Source organism: Carex rostrata, chromosome 27, assembly GCF_964058835.1.
Source record: "Carex rostrata chromosome 27, lpCarRost1.2, whole genome shotgun sequence".
Taxonomy (NCBI): domain Eukaryota; kingdom Viridiplantae; phylum Streptophyta; class Magnoliopsida; order Poales; family Cyperaceae; genus Carex; species Carex rostrata.
Genome location: NC_135944.1, coordinates 7,401,717 through 7,414,424, shown reverse-complemented (window position 1 = coordinate 7,414,424; position 12,708 = coordinate 7,401,717). Strand labels below are relative to the sequence as shown.

General features: G+C 31.7%; 1 protein-coding gene across 1 annotated transcript; it reads right to left on the bottom strand.

The window, feature by feature from the left end:
- Positions 1-493: 493 nt before the first annotated feature.
- On the bottom strand, positions 494-4,475 carry LOC144545179 (leucine-rich repeat receptor protein kinase HPCA1-like). The gene is made up of 11 exons (XM_078293770.1): positions 4,378-4,475; positions 4,192-4,263; positions 3,889-4,038; positions 3,264-3,494; positions 2,791-2,862; positions 2,626-2,694; positions 2,206-2,337; positions 1,527-2,005; positions 1,271-1,426; positions 1,034-1,173; positions 494-946 (listed from the first exon to the last, which is right to left on the bottom strand). Exons 7-11 carry the CDS (start codon positions 2,298-2,300, stop codon positions 641-643), a joined length of 1,176 nt encoding a protein of 391 aa, XP_078149896.1. The 5' UTR covers positions 2,301-2,337; positions 2,626-2,694; positions 2,791-2,862; positions 3,264-3,494; positions 3,889-4,038; positions 4,192-4,263; positions 4,378-4,475; the 3' UTR covers positions 494-640.
- Between the last annotated feature and the right edge of the window lie 8,233 nt (positions 4,476-12,708).

The window sequence follows — 12,708 nt, the reverse complement described above, 5'->3', positions numbered from 1 at the left end:
TGCAATATCCACTCCTACAGCTGCTAGCTCTACTGGACCTGTCCTTGTTCATCAAGAAATTCTAAGCATTATTATTTTCCAGAAAAAAATTATATTAATTGTATCTCTATACTGGGCATCAACATATCCATTATAGTTGGATAACTTCTACCCTTCTTTAATTACTTCCTCAGATTGCAACTAAATCTAAAATTGAAAAATTCTCAATGACATGTTGATTAACAAATGCAATAATTGTTGGGGTCGAATGATAAAAAAGACACAAGGCAAATAACACCCCAAATATTTGTTTTTTAAGGCTGTCTAAACTGGCCTGTATGAATAAATTTATTTGCATCATAAGGGAAATATTCACTTTTAATAGTTAATGTGTATGTACCAGTACGTACCAACTACAATTAATTTATCCGTACCAGTATGTAACAACTACAGTTGAAATATACATTAAATAGTCCACTGCCAGTTAAAATAAGAGATGATTTCAAGGTTAAAAACAAAGAGATGATTAAATGAATATCTGGTTAGATATAAGCAAGCATGGTATACAAGTTTAATGATATTTTTTAATTAAGCAAATAATAACCTTTGATTTTGAATTATCTACATCACTCTCGTTTCTGGATCTCTTGTAAAGAAAGCTTTAGATAAAAACTTGATTTTTGTATTGAGAAAAGAAGAAAAGTGAAAACTGAGATGTAAATAAGAGTATACCATTAAGGGACATACCTACTATATTGTCTCTTAATGTTCCATTAGAGATGTACTCGTACACTAGCATTTGCTCCCCTTGTTCATAGCAAAAACCTACTAAACTCACCAAGTTCTTATGATGAACCCTAGAGAGCAACTCAATCTCATTTTTGAATTCCTGTGCACCTTGCATGGATCCTTGTTTTGCTCGTTTTATAGCGACAACTAACCCATTTGTAAGGTATCCTCTATACACCTGTTATAAATAAACCCGAATGTCACATAATTCTTCACAGAATGTTACCATGTTCAATACATTGTTAAAATTAAAAGTTTGACGTACCTTTCCATAACCTCCAGCCCCAATTTGATTGTTGTCTGAGAAATTACCAGTGCACTTTCTGAGCTCTTCAAAAGAGAAGCATTTTGCACTCTTCAGTTGAGGTGCTGTCCCATCATCTTTGCCACTAGAGCCCCATGAGGCTAAAGAAAAAAAAAAATAAGCTCATTAAGAAAAATTGAAATTGTTCTTGCTGGCTGCTCAATTTTTTTTAATTTAAATATAGATCTAAAAATGTACCAAAAGGATTGGCAAGCGCAGCTGCTTCTTTGGCTTTTTTTCTCTGTTTTGAAGCATAAACTGCTACCACAAGAAGTGCAATCAAAATAACACAACCACCGGTTGCAATTCCTGCAATTGCAGCTGTACTAATTGAAGTACCCTTACTTCCAGAGCCTGAAAGATTAATGGGAATCAACATTTAAACATTATATATGACTTCTTATTTGCAAAAGATGCATGATTCTTTTTCCAACAACTGAGAATTTGAAATTACCTGGGAACTGGTATGGTTGGATGAAGTAATACGGCCTGAACTCTGGAGGTGGTATGTATGTTTGATTGCTCAGAAGAGAGCCCAGTATTATAAGATCACCTATACTGAAGTTCATACCAGAAAGAGGGAAAAGTGCCACAGTTGCCTCAATATACTTATTACCTGTTATGACTATATTTGAGATATAAACCGAGTTTATCCCAGCACGTCTTAGATTGTCCAACAAAGTCTTCTCGAGTTGTTGAAACAATGAACTGTTTGAAATATCATTAAATCTCGGTGCCCGGAATACCATCTGGCCTGAAAAAGGGTCAGCGCATGTGCAGTTTGTCGGGCTTAACTGTTGATTGTTAGGACAGGAGACTTGTGGCACACACTTTGCACGGCTTGTGGTGTAAGTAGGTAGGTTTGATTGATTGTTTTGGCAGTACAAGTTATTAGAGTGCTTGGCATCTTTGCAGAGAGGGTTGTTAAGGAGACTGGAGATGCAAAAAAAAAGAAAAGGAGAATGATATTAGAAAACCAATAAATTGACTTATTAATTACTTATAATGATAGATTATCAGAACTAACATACATTAATTGTGAATATGACAGATATGTAATTCTACTTGCAAATACAACAACATGAAAGGTGTTATATGAAACACAAAGAAACTAAGAAGAACAAGAAGCTTACGAAATTGATTTTATTGTTGATGGAATGCTTGCATCGGTGATATTATTGTTGCGGATACTGACTATCTTTAGATCTTGTCCAAGGTTGCTACCCATGTCAAGTTTACCATCAAATTGATTAAAATCTAAGTACCTGTGTATGGTTGTAAACATTTGGCAAATTATATTTTCTACCCCTACAAAATGTGAGAAAATCTATTCGTACCATACAAATCAAAGTTAACCAAAGTACCATCATGAGAAGAAAAACATGTGATAATTTCTTCACTCCAAAAAAAATTATGAGAAACTTGATGGGTAACTTACACTTGTTGTATATGGGGACAAGTAAAACTATTATTGCTTAAATCCCTGAGCAAAAGAGTGAAATGTAATGCAATTTACCAAGAAAGGAGCTAGAAGGGGGTATTTAAAGACTTACACTACGGTGAGGTTTTTAAATGGAGTAAGGTCTGGTATTTTTCCAGCCAGACTATTATTTGCCAGATTCCTACAAGAGAAATAAAAATATATAATAAAAGAATCTTGAATATATGCTAATATAATAAAAAAAAATTTGTTATTTGAAATAAAATTGATAACTTACAATACATACAGACCCGTTAGATTGGTAAGACTAGGTGGGATACTGCCGCTCAACTTATTGTTATTCAATTGGCTGTTTTAAATGTGGCAGAAGCTAGGTCAAACAAAGTAAAGTAATAACAATAAGGGGGAATTTTATGTATCCCCTCAAAAAATTCAATATTACGTATTTCCCCCTCGAAACTTTCAAAATTCACAAATTTACACATTTTATTAATAAAATATATTAAATATATTTTAAATTAATTAAATAATAATATTTCATATTCTGAAATTTACTTACAACAACATATATGTTACGAATCTCATAAAATTCAATCTTTTTGTGTTTTGTAAATTATTTAATTACTTTTAAATATATTAAATATATTTTATTAATGAAATGGGTAAATTTGTTAGTTTCAAAAGTTTAGAAGGGGAAATACGTAATTTCAAAGTTTAGATTGTTGGGCCATTGGAAGCAAAGAGACTTACAGGGTCTGTAAAGTCTTAGGCCCACTTATTATGTTGGGAATAGGGCCACTAAAATTATTGTTGTCAAATATCCTGCCAAAATAGTTACAATCAAAAGAAGTCAATATGTGAAGTGACCATCTGTTAAAGATTAAAAAACAAAGAGAAGCTTACATGTGTATGAGTCGACTCATCTTAGAGCTGAAAAGGGCTGCACTAATTGTACCAGTTAACTGATTCTTATTGAAATGGCTATTCATTATTAACAAATTGTGTTAGTTTTTATGAGATAGAAATAATTGATTTAAAGTAATTAATTAATTATGTCACTACTGGTATTTTCTTTGAGAGCTAATTGTTAATTAATGTTCTAAGCATGTTTTAGCCTCTTTATGTGTATTCTTTCCCAGTCTTTTACAACAAACTATTTTAATTTTTTTTGTTTAATAAAGTGTAAAGTAGGCTTAATTAGACCTACATCAAAATATATATATATATGTCACTAGCTAGTAATGAGCTCAAACTAGTATGATACAAGAATTAAATTTTAAAATGAATATTTGAGCAACTCAATCTAGGAATGGGATTAATGCAAAAAAAAAACTAGCATTAAAATTCAGGAGAAAATTTTTAAATTAAAACATACAAATGTGTTGTGTTTACGAGAGAGTCGAGACCAGGAGAGATAGGAAGGGGTCCTGTAAGCTGGTTATCAGCTAAATCAAGCCAATTCAGATTTACGAGTGAACCAATTGTGGAAGGGATGCTCCCACTCAATTTATTTGAATTAAGGGCCCTGCAATTTTATCATAATTCAAGTCATAAAAGACCAACATGTAAATATGAACTACGTACTGTACCTGGATCGAGTTTAATATTTATTATTTAATAGAAAATTTGATTTAAAATTTCCAATAATAAAGCTAAATCAATGGCAAGTAATTCTTACAAAAAGGTTAAATTTTTCAAATTCCCAATTGTAGTCGGTATGGTGCCAGTCAAGTTGCAACCTAGGAGTGACCTAGACAAGTCAAGAGTATAAATACATAAGACCTTCACATTTATTTGTTGTCTTTTAATTCAATCCAGTAGTATATATAATATATTGTTATGTATTAAAATTGTAATTAATTACAGGCTTCTAAGCTTTTCTAGTTGACCAATGCTTTCTGGCAGCGAGCCAACAAGGTCAGGGTTTGAAGCAAGATCCCTGAAAACCAAAATCGAGTAATTAATTTTGAATTTCTTCATTGTCATTCGATAATAATAATTTTCAAAATTTAGCTACAAATCAATGCAATATCATTTGGATATCGATTTCCAGACAAATTTAGTGAACTCACAACACTAGTGGAAAAACTGGAATCAAGATCGGCCTATCTAGATCGGTTATATGAGCCAACCGATCCTAAAAGGTATCTGCATCGGTTTTCTTAAGAAAACCGATCCTAAAAACTATTCAGATCGGGTTTTATTGTCAACCGACCCTGATTTATGAACTATTAGGATCGGTTTTTTGTTAGAACTGATCTTGATACTATCAGGATCAGTTATTCTAAATAACCGATCCTAATAATTCAACTATCAGGATCGGTTGTATATAAAAACTGATCCTGATAGTATCAGGATCAGTTCTAACAAAAAACCGATCCTGATAGTGCATATAAAGGTCAATTCAGTCCAATTTTTATCAGAAACTCGTCTCTCTTCCTAGGTCTCGCCTCTCTTAATTGGTGCAGCAGCTATTTCGCCCTTCATTAAAGAAGCTATCTCATCTCTCTTTTCTCAAGTACATTTGATCATCTCTTTTCTCAAATTTGATGTTAATGGAGTACCATTTATTGGCTATGATTCGGTTCAAACCCTAAACCCTAAATCCTATATAAGTGAGTTATGATCCCCGCTCAAAATCTGAACTTTATAAGTCTTGATTTAGCTCTTTTATTGGTTCCACAAGCTTTTAAGTTTGAATACCTCTTCTCATTTCAAGTTTTTATTTAAATGTGGAGATTTGGATGGACATGCTTATATTGTCAATATATGCTATATGTGCTATATATGAGTAAATATATCAGCTATATATGAGCTATATATTCTTTAAATGTGGAGATTTTCTTTATAAGTTTGAATATCTCTTCTTATTTGAAGATTTGCATGCACACGCTTTTGAGTTTGCTATATATATGCTATATGAGCATTTTTTTTTTATTTCAACTTTGTAGGATATATAGCATGTTATATATGTACATCTCTTAATTAGGTTCCAATCGATGGTTTAATTTTGTAGATTGGCTATTATTGAGAGATTTGGTGCAGCGATCTTCATCTCACTCGATCCGGCATCCAAAAAAAGATGTAAGTACAACCTATAACTCATGTTTAATTAGTTTTGTGCATTAATGTATTTTTTTGGTAAGAGTGTATAACTAGAGTACGTAGATGTATTTATATTAGGTATGTAGCTAGAGTATTGTCTTACGAGCCACAACCGCATCATTAATGCCTTTAGGTCATGATACCCGTTCAAAATTAATCCATTAGGGATTAATTTTGAATAGTCCCCATTTTGAGACTGCTCTGTGAATACTTTGTCTCATTTAGGATGTGGCCACATGTTAGTCGTGTTTTAGCATTTAAGAAAATTTCGGCAGCATTTCCCCTTAGTTCTCCGAGTATTCGGAGAACTAAGGGGAAATGCTGCCGAAATTTTCTTAAATGCTAAAACACAACTAACATGTGGTCACTACTGAGACAAAGTATTCAGAGAGTGGGATAGGATGGTAACCCGGCCCCATGTATACCCTATTGTGAACAGAATTGAGTACCCCAACCTTGTTCTTAATTAATTGTGTTTTATTATAATTGCAGATGGAGCGCAGTTGGATGTACAAAGCATCACGTTTATCTGATGAATATATGACAGGTGTCGAGGAATTTATCAGAGTTGCTATGGAAGATATGGCGAGCAAGGGGAGTGCACTGATGTCGTGTCCTTGTCGTGATTGTAACAATGGTCAAAAAATTTCCAACCTGAACCAAGTGACGAACCATTTAATCCGTTGTGGATTCAAGCAAGGATATAAGTGTTGGTTATGGCACGGTGAGAGTTTGTCGACCGACATAGGTACTGGTACTAGGCATCAGGAATACCAAACCGGTGAAAATGACGGGAACGATCTACGGGGATTGGAAACCGACATAGGCACTCGTACCGAGCATCAGGAATACCATACCGAAGAAAATGATGATATGGTGGTAGATAGATGTGATAATTTTGATCAAATGTTACGTGATTTAAAAAAGGATTTTGATAATGATAAGTAGTATTGTTTATTTGAGAATTTGTACGAAAATAAAAAACCGATCCTGATAGTATCAGTATTGCCTTCATCAGGATCGGTTGTATTCCGATACTGATATGCGTATATAACCGATCATGATTCCATATTTTCCACTAGTGTTTGAAAGCAAGAAAAAAAAAGGAAGTGTTGGGAATCATAAAGGCCAAACAATTACGCCTGATCTAGAGATCAAACAATTATATCTCATCTAGGGGTCAAACACTTACACTCCCGGGAAGAAGAAACAATCCCCACCTTAACCTAAGACCGTCCTATGCCAAAGAGACCCAAAACATAATTTTTAGTGCGGAATACAATAACTGATTCCATATCGTTTGCCATGGAATATCAAACCCTATGTTGGAGAAGCAACCGTCTCCGTGAGCGCAAGACAAGACTCTAGCAAGCTATTCCTTTCTCGCCCTTTTGGTTGAATCTTAGATTAGGTCTTCCAAAGCAACAAGATCGCCCTTGAGAAATCATTTCCAAGTTTCTAATGGATTTCTCCTCTCAATTCTTTGATGGTGGAAGAAGGGAGAAAGCTCTCAGAATTCTGTATAAGAATAACCTCTTTTTAGAATTCTGAGTTTAGTTGGTTCGTCTTGTGCCTTGGGGACCCATCTATATATAGTTATACACTTCTGGCGACACGAGTGCGTCCGCACTCAGGTCCAGTGGGGGTGAGCCACCCGCCTTACTTAGCCCCGAAAATAGTTTGTATCCTGAGTGCGTCCACACTCTGATTCAGTGCGGGTGAGCCACCCGTACTGGGCTTAAAACAGAACTTCTGAAATTGACTAAGTACCCAGTGCGGGTAGTTCACCCGCATTGGAGTCCAGTGCATCCGCATTAGGCTCGGACATTTTTCTGCATTGAACTTCTAGAAAATCAACGAAGTTCTCAGTGCGTCCGCACTGCGCTCGGACTTTTTTCCTGAAGTTCCCAAAAATTGGCTAAGTACTGAGTGCGTCTGCACTCAGATCCAGTGCGGGTGAGCCACCCGCACTGGGCTCCCAAAAGGCAGTTTTCTCAATTGCAAATTTCAGAATCAGTCCATCAATGATTTGATCTTTGCCCAAATTGTTATATACACTTATGGACCACATCCTATTGAATACATTGATTGTCTAATATCTTAAATCCATATTAGATCACTTTAATTGCGATAACCATATATGACAGTAAACAATTCATAATTATATCACATATATGCTCAACGTTGGATTAAGATCCAATAGGAAGATCTTATGAATGTTTATAAGATCTCTCCTGATTTATATGTAATGGGGTACAAATTATCGATTTATGAGATTATAATTAGTTGAGATTAATTACTATGATTTAATAATATCAGTTCCCATTGTAATGCGTGGGCACTTGACTAGTATATATATATTTCCTCTATATTATGCATCTTAAATTAAATTGGTTGTCCTGAAACTACAACGGCTGAGATTGAATGATCTAAATTCGGATTAATATGTGGCAGGTTCCTTCTAAGCAACAGGTGATTGACTCGTTAGTTCAGCAAGGTTTTTCTGTGGAAGTTGCACGGGTATATGGCAATTTTGGTTTAGCCTTTTTTTTATTTTGAATGGCGCTGCTTGGGTTTATTTTGACAGATGAGCAGTGCGTGCATAGCACATTCTGGTTTTATTACAAGGCAATTATGTTTCTTAAGTGTTTACTTCTATAATCATATATGCACGTTTACTTTTATGTGTGTACAGTGAATTTCTTTTTGATGCTTGTTTCTATGGTCATGCAGGGTATGCAGTGCGGATTACATACAAGTACTTGCAAAAGTAATTTCAGATAATGTGCTTCAACTTCTTATATAACTATTCTTGTCAAGTACCATATTGCCTTCAAGAGCTTCAAGAGCATAATCTGTAAAAATGGTACCACAAGTATATAAAATGAGTGAGTCTATGGTACTATGCATATTACGATTTGTTACCGTGCTACGACTCTATATTCGAGTTTTCAAATCCTAACGGTCGATCCGAACTGTTCATCTTGTTCTCCATATTAATATGTGTTTGGAGACCAAATTTTACATTTTTTGAAATTTTTTTACTATCTTTTTAGATTTATTGAAAATCACTGTTTTTGGATGGTCCAGAATTTTCAGATCAAGTGATTTTCTAAATATCTAAAAAAATAGTAAAAAATTTTCAAAAAATGTAAAATTTGGTCTCCAAACACATATTAATATGGAGAACAAGATGAACGGTTCGGATCGACCGTTAGGATTTGAAAACTCGAATATAGAGCCATAGCACGGTAACAACCCGTGATATGCATAGTACCATAGACCCGAAATTTTTATAAATATCCAAATCAAATAACAAATTACGGAATCTACCATGTTTTGCAATGAAATTCGAAAAATACCCAATCCGGTTATCCAATAACCGGATTTGATACAAATGTCCGGTTACCCACTCCCCGGACTCAAAAAAACAAATCCGGTTAATGGTTAACCGGATTTGTGCATTTTGCCTTTTCTTTTTTTTTTGAAAACAAAATTTTTTTTTATTTTTTTTTTTTTTTTTTTTTTATTTTTTGTATTAAAATATTAGAAATGTTGAATATATTTCTTTGAAAATAGATGAAATACAATATAATTTGATTTATTAGAAAGACTGCAACAAATAACCCGGATCAAAATTTTTCAGATCGGATTTTTCGCGGCTGTAAGAAAAATTAATATATTTATTTATGTGTTATTGGAAAAAAATAAAAATAATTAGATTCTGAGTTATTGATCCCGGTTCAAAAGTCACTTCTAGGTAATTCAGAAAATATTGTGACCTTTCTAGTACATTTAATTTATAAAAAGTTGTATCTAAATTCTTTTTGAAAAATAATAATTAAATAAATTAAAGTTTTTTATTTTTTTCAAAAATAGATACAACTTTTTATAAATTAAATGTACTAGAAGGATCACAATATTTTCTGGATTACCTAGAAGTGACTTTTGAACTGGGATCAATAACTCAGAATCTAATTATTTTTATTTTTTTTCCGATAACGCATAAAGAAATATATTAATTTTTCTTACAGCCGCGAAAAATCCGATCTGAAAAATATTGATCCGGGTTATTTGTTGCAGTCTTTCTAATAAATCAAATTATATTGTATTCCATCTATTTTCAAAGAAATATATTCAACATTTCTAATATTTTAATACAAAAAATAAAAAAATAAATTTTCTGTTTTCAAAAAAAAGAAAAAAAAAAAGAGGCAAAATGCACAAATCCGGTTAACCATTAACCAGATTTGTTTTTTTTAGTCCGGGGAGTGGGTAACCGAACATTTGTATCAAATCTGATTATTGGATAACCGGATTGGATATTTTTCGAATTTCATTGCAAAACAAGGTAGATTCCATAATTTGTTATTTGATTTGGGTATTTATAAAAATTAAAATTATTGTTTACCAATCAAACTTGTGTAAAGTTCTTTTTTCATGAGAAAAGGCATAGAATTTTTATTTCTATAATTTCATTAAACATAGAAATTAGTCACAGGAATAAACATAGAATTTTTAATTTTAGAATTTTATTAAACATAGAATTTTTAATTTTTGAATTTCATTAAACATAGAACTGAACTGTGATAGAAAATAAAATTGTTTTAGAAAACAGTCCCTGGATAGGGACCTTTTTGTGACAGGATGAAAACAATTGTAGAGTAAGTCCTTTCTAATGGGAATGTCATGAAGATAATATGAAGTTATGCCCAAAATAATACTTTTTATGTGTCTAATGGCAACTGAACTAAATTCATACTGTATTGGCATGTGCTGGTACTAGGGAGTATGTATTTAGCTTTTATGACTTGGTATTTCAGGTACCAAAATATGGATTCGAAATTGCTCCATCACTATGAAGTCATCCAAGAGGTAATAAACTCATTTCTTTTTATTTGGAATACAAGTTATGTATAATTACTAATTCAGTTTTGTTGTGCTCTTGCAGGGTTTACCATGTCACATCTATATATTTTGATCTTGAATGTGAGAAAAAGGTAAATACCAACAAGAAAGAAGATGACATGGTAGATATATTATTATCTGTAGTTTTTGACCTTTTATTAGAAAAGTATTCTATACAAGGAAATATGGAGATTGGGTCATAGAGCTAGACTTTTCCTCTAACATTAAGTATTACATGCGAATAGCCCCTTTTATTTTTGGATATTTGCAAACATAATCCTGACACGTTACTGTATTACATTTAGCTTATGCATGCCTTATATTCTGAATTTTCATTAACTTTTATAAGTAGAATCCAACCACTAGATTAATATGTTGGACTGACATAATATAAAATGTACGTTGACAATATTTTTTTATAGTCCTTACTAATAATAAGTCATAGTTGTTATTCTAGATCCTTATTAAACCAAAATCGATTATGAGGGTGCAGGTACCAATTCGGCCATGTTGTTTGTATGATTTCAAAACTAAGCCGATCCCAAATTCAAAATGGCTGAGTTGCAATAAAACAAAAGGGGTACTATCTAATCTAGCGTTTGAAAGTGCTTGTAGGTATATCTCACAGGGCTAGGTCATATGAGTGCAGCAAAATCACTTTGAGCTCCTAAATAATGTTAATTAAGATATTTTCATAATCACTTTAAGGGACAGGCATGCAATTTGTTTTTCAATCTTTTAGGCAAAACATTAATCTTTCCTTTTCTTTTATTATTGTCAAATTAATCTTTCTACTATAAATAATCAACAATATTGACCTAGAGTCGCTTTGGTCTTTTTATGAATCCAAATGTCTCTAAATGTAGAGCCAGAAATAAAGAATCATCAAACATCAAATTATTCTTAGAGATAGTTCAAGATAATTAAAAATACAAAATCATATAAATTCTCTACTAACAGATTCCTCACTGTTTTCACTGTAGTTGGGATTATCAAACTACATTGAATTATCAAATGATCTGAGATTTTCATTTCAATATGATATATACTTTTCATATTTTATTTGTTCATTTATGAAAATGTTGGATTACATCGAAGAGGATCACACGGACAATGATACTTCAAAAATTATTTTCATGTTATATTTGATATGTTGTTGTAGATCTCAAACAATTTTGTATTTGTTTTCTTGTTGTAAATGGTAAGGAAAATTATATTCCTAAGACATCATCAATTAAATAAATAAGAATATTTTTTTTTCCATCATGAATGAAGAAATTAAACAATTATAAGTTCCTATTCAACTTCGAATTTAATATGTCATTTTCATTTGTGTTGTAAAAAATTATAGATCCATCTAAATCAATTATATTATTTTTATTGGAATGTTTTTTTTAATAAAAATATGTTTTTGTTTTCTTATAATATGTCCAGTTGCATCGCACGGACACGATACTAGTATCATATATATATATATATATATATAGTGCATGATCAATCCAAATAATTCAGTTCCATATATATATATATGCACCCAACTATAAGTTTAATCTATATATATATATATATATATATATATATATATATATATATATATACCTTCTGTCATTTATTTACATAAGGTTATACCTTTGTAACATTTATACCTTAAACTTATGTTTCGTGAAGTTTAATTGATACCATATCATTTTCAATAAAGCGTCCATATCTAGATCGACAGACTATTTAATAAAAAAATTCGGTATATATATATATATGAAGAAGAAGTGCACATTTATTTAAAAAAAATTCTTAACAACTGAAGCAATCTGATTCCTCATGATTTTTTTTTTCCCTTTTGCATGTTGCACTTGAAAGAGATAATTCAAAAATATCTTTCTATTGTTAAGAAGTATATATATGTTATTATTCTTACTGTAAGATTACTCGCGATTCAAATATAAAAATACCACTTTAATTTTTTCCGTTTGATTTTCTTTTTAATTCCAGGTAAAACAATATAAAATGTTGCAGTATAAATCAATTTTATCTTAAATGAATAATATTCAAGGTATATAAATTGTTGGATAAATCAATTTTATCTTAAATTATAAAAATTATATAAAATATTTTATAAATCAATTAAATCATAATAATAAACGGTATATAATTTAAAAATTAATCAATTATCAAATCGGATAAC

Excerpts from the sequence above, each read along its gene's own strand:
- LOC144545179 (XM_078293770.1), bottom strand. The coding sequence starts at position 2,300 with ATGGGTAGCAACCTTGGACAAGATCTAAAGATAGTCAGTATCCGCAAC. Across the intron at positions 2,006-2,205 it reads TCAACAATAAAATCAATTTC|TCTCCTTAACAACCCTCTCT; the intron begins GTAAGCTTCTTG and ends TTGCATCTCCAG. Across the intron at positions 1,427-1,526 it reads CCAACCATACCAGTTCCCAG|GCTCTGGAAGTAAGGGTACT; the intron begins GTAATTTCAAAT and ends TTAATCTTTCAG.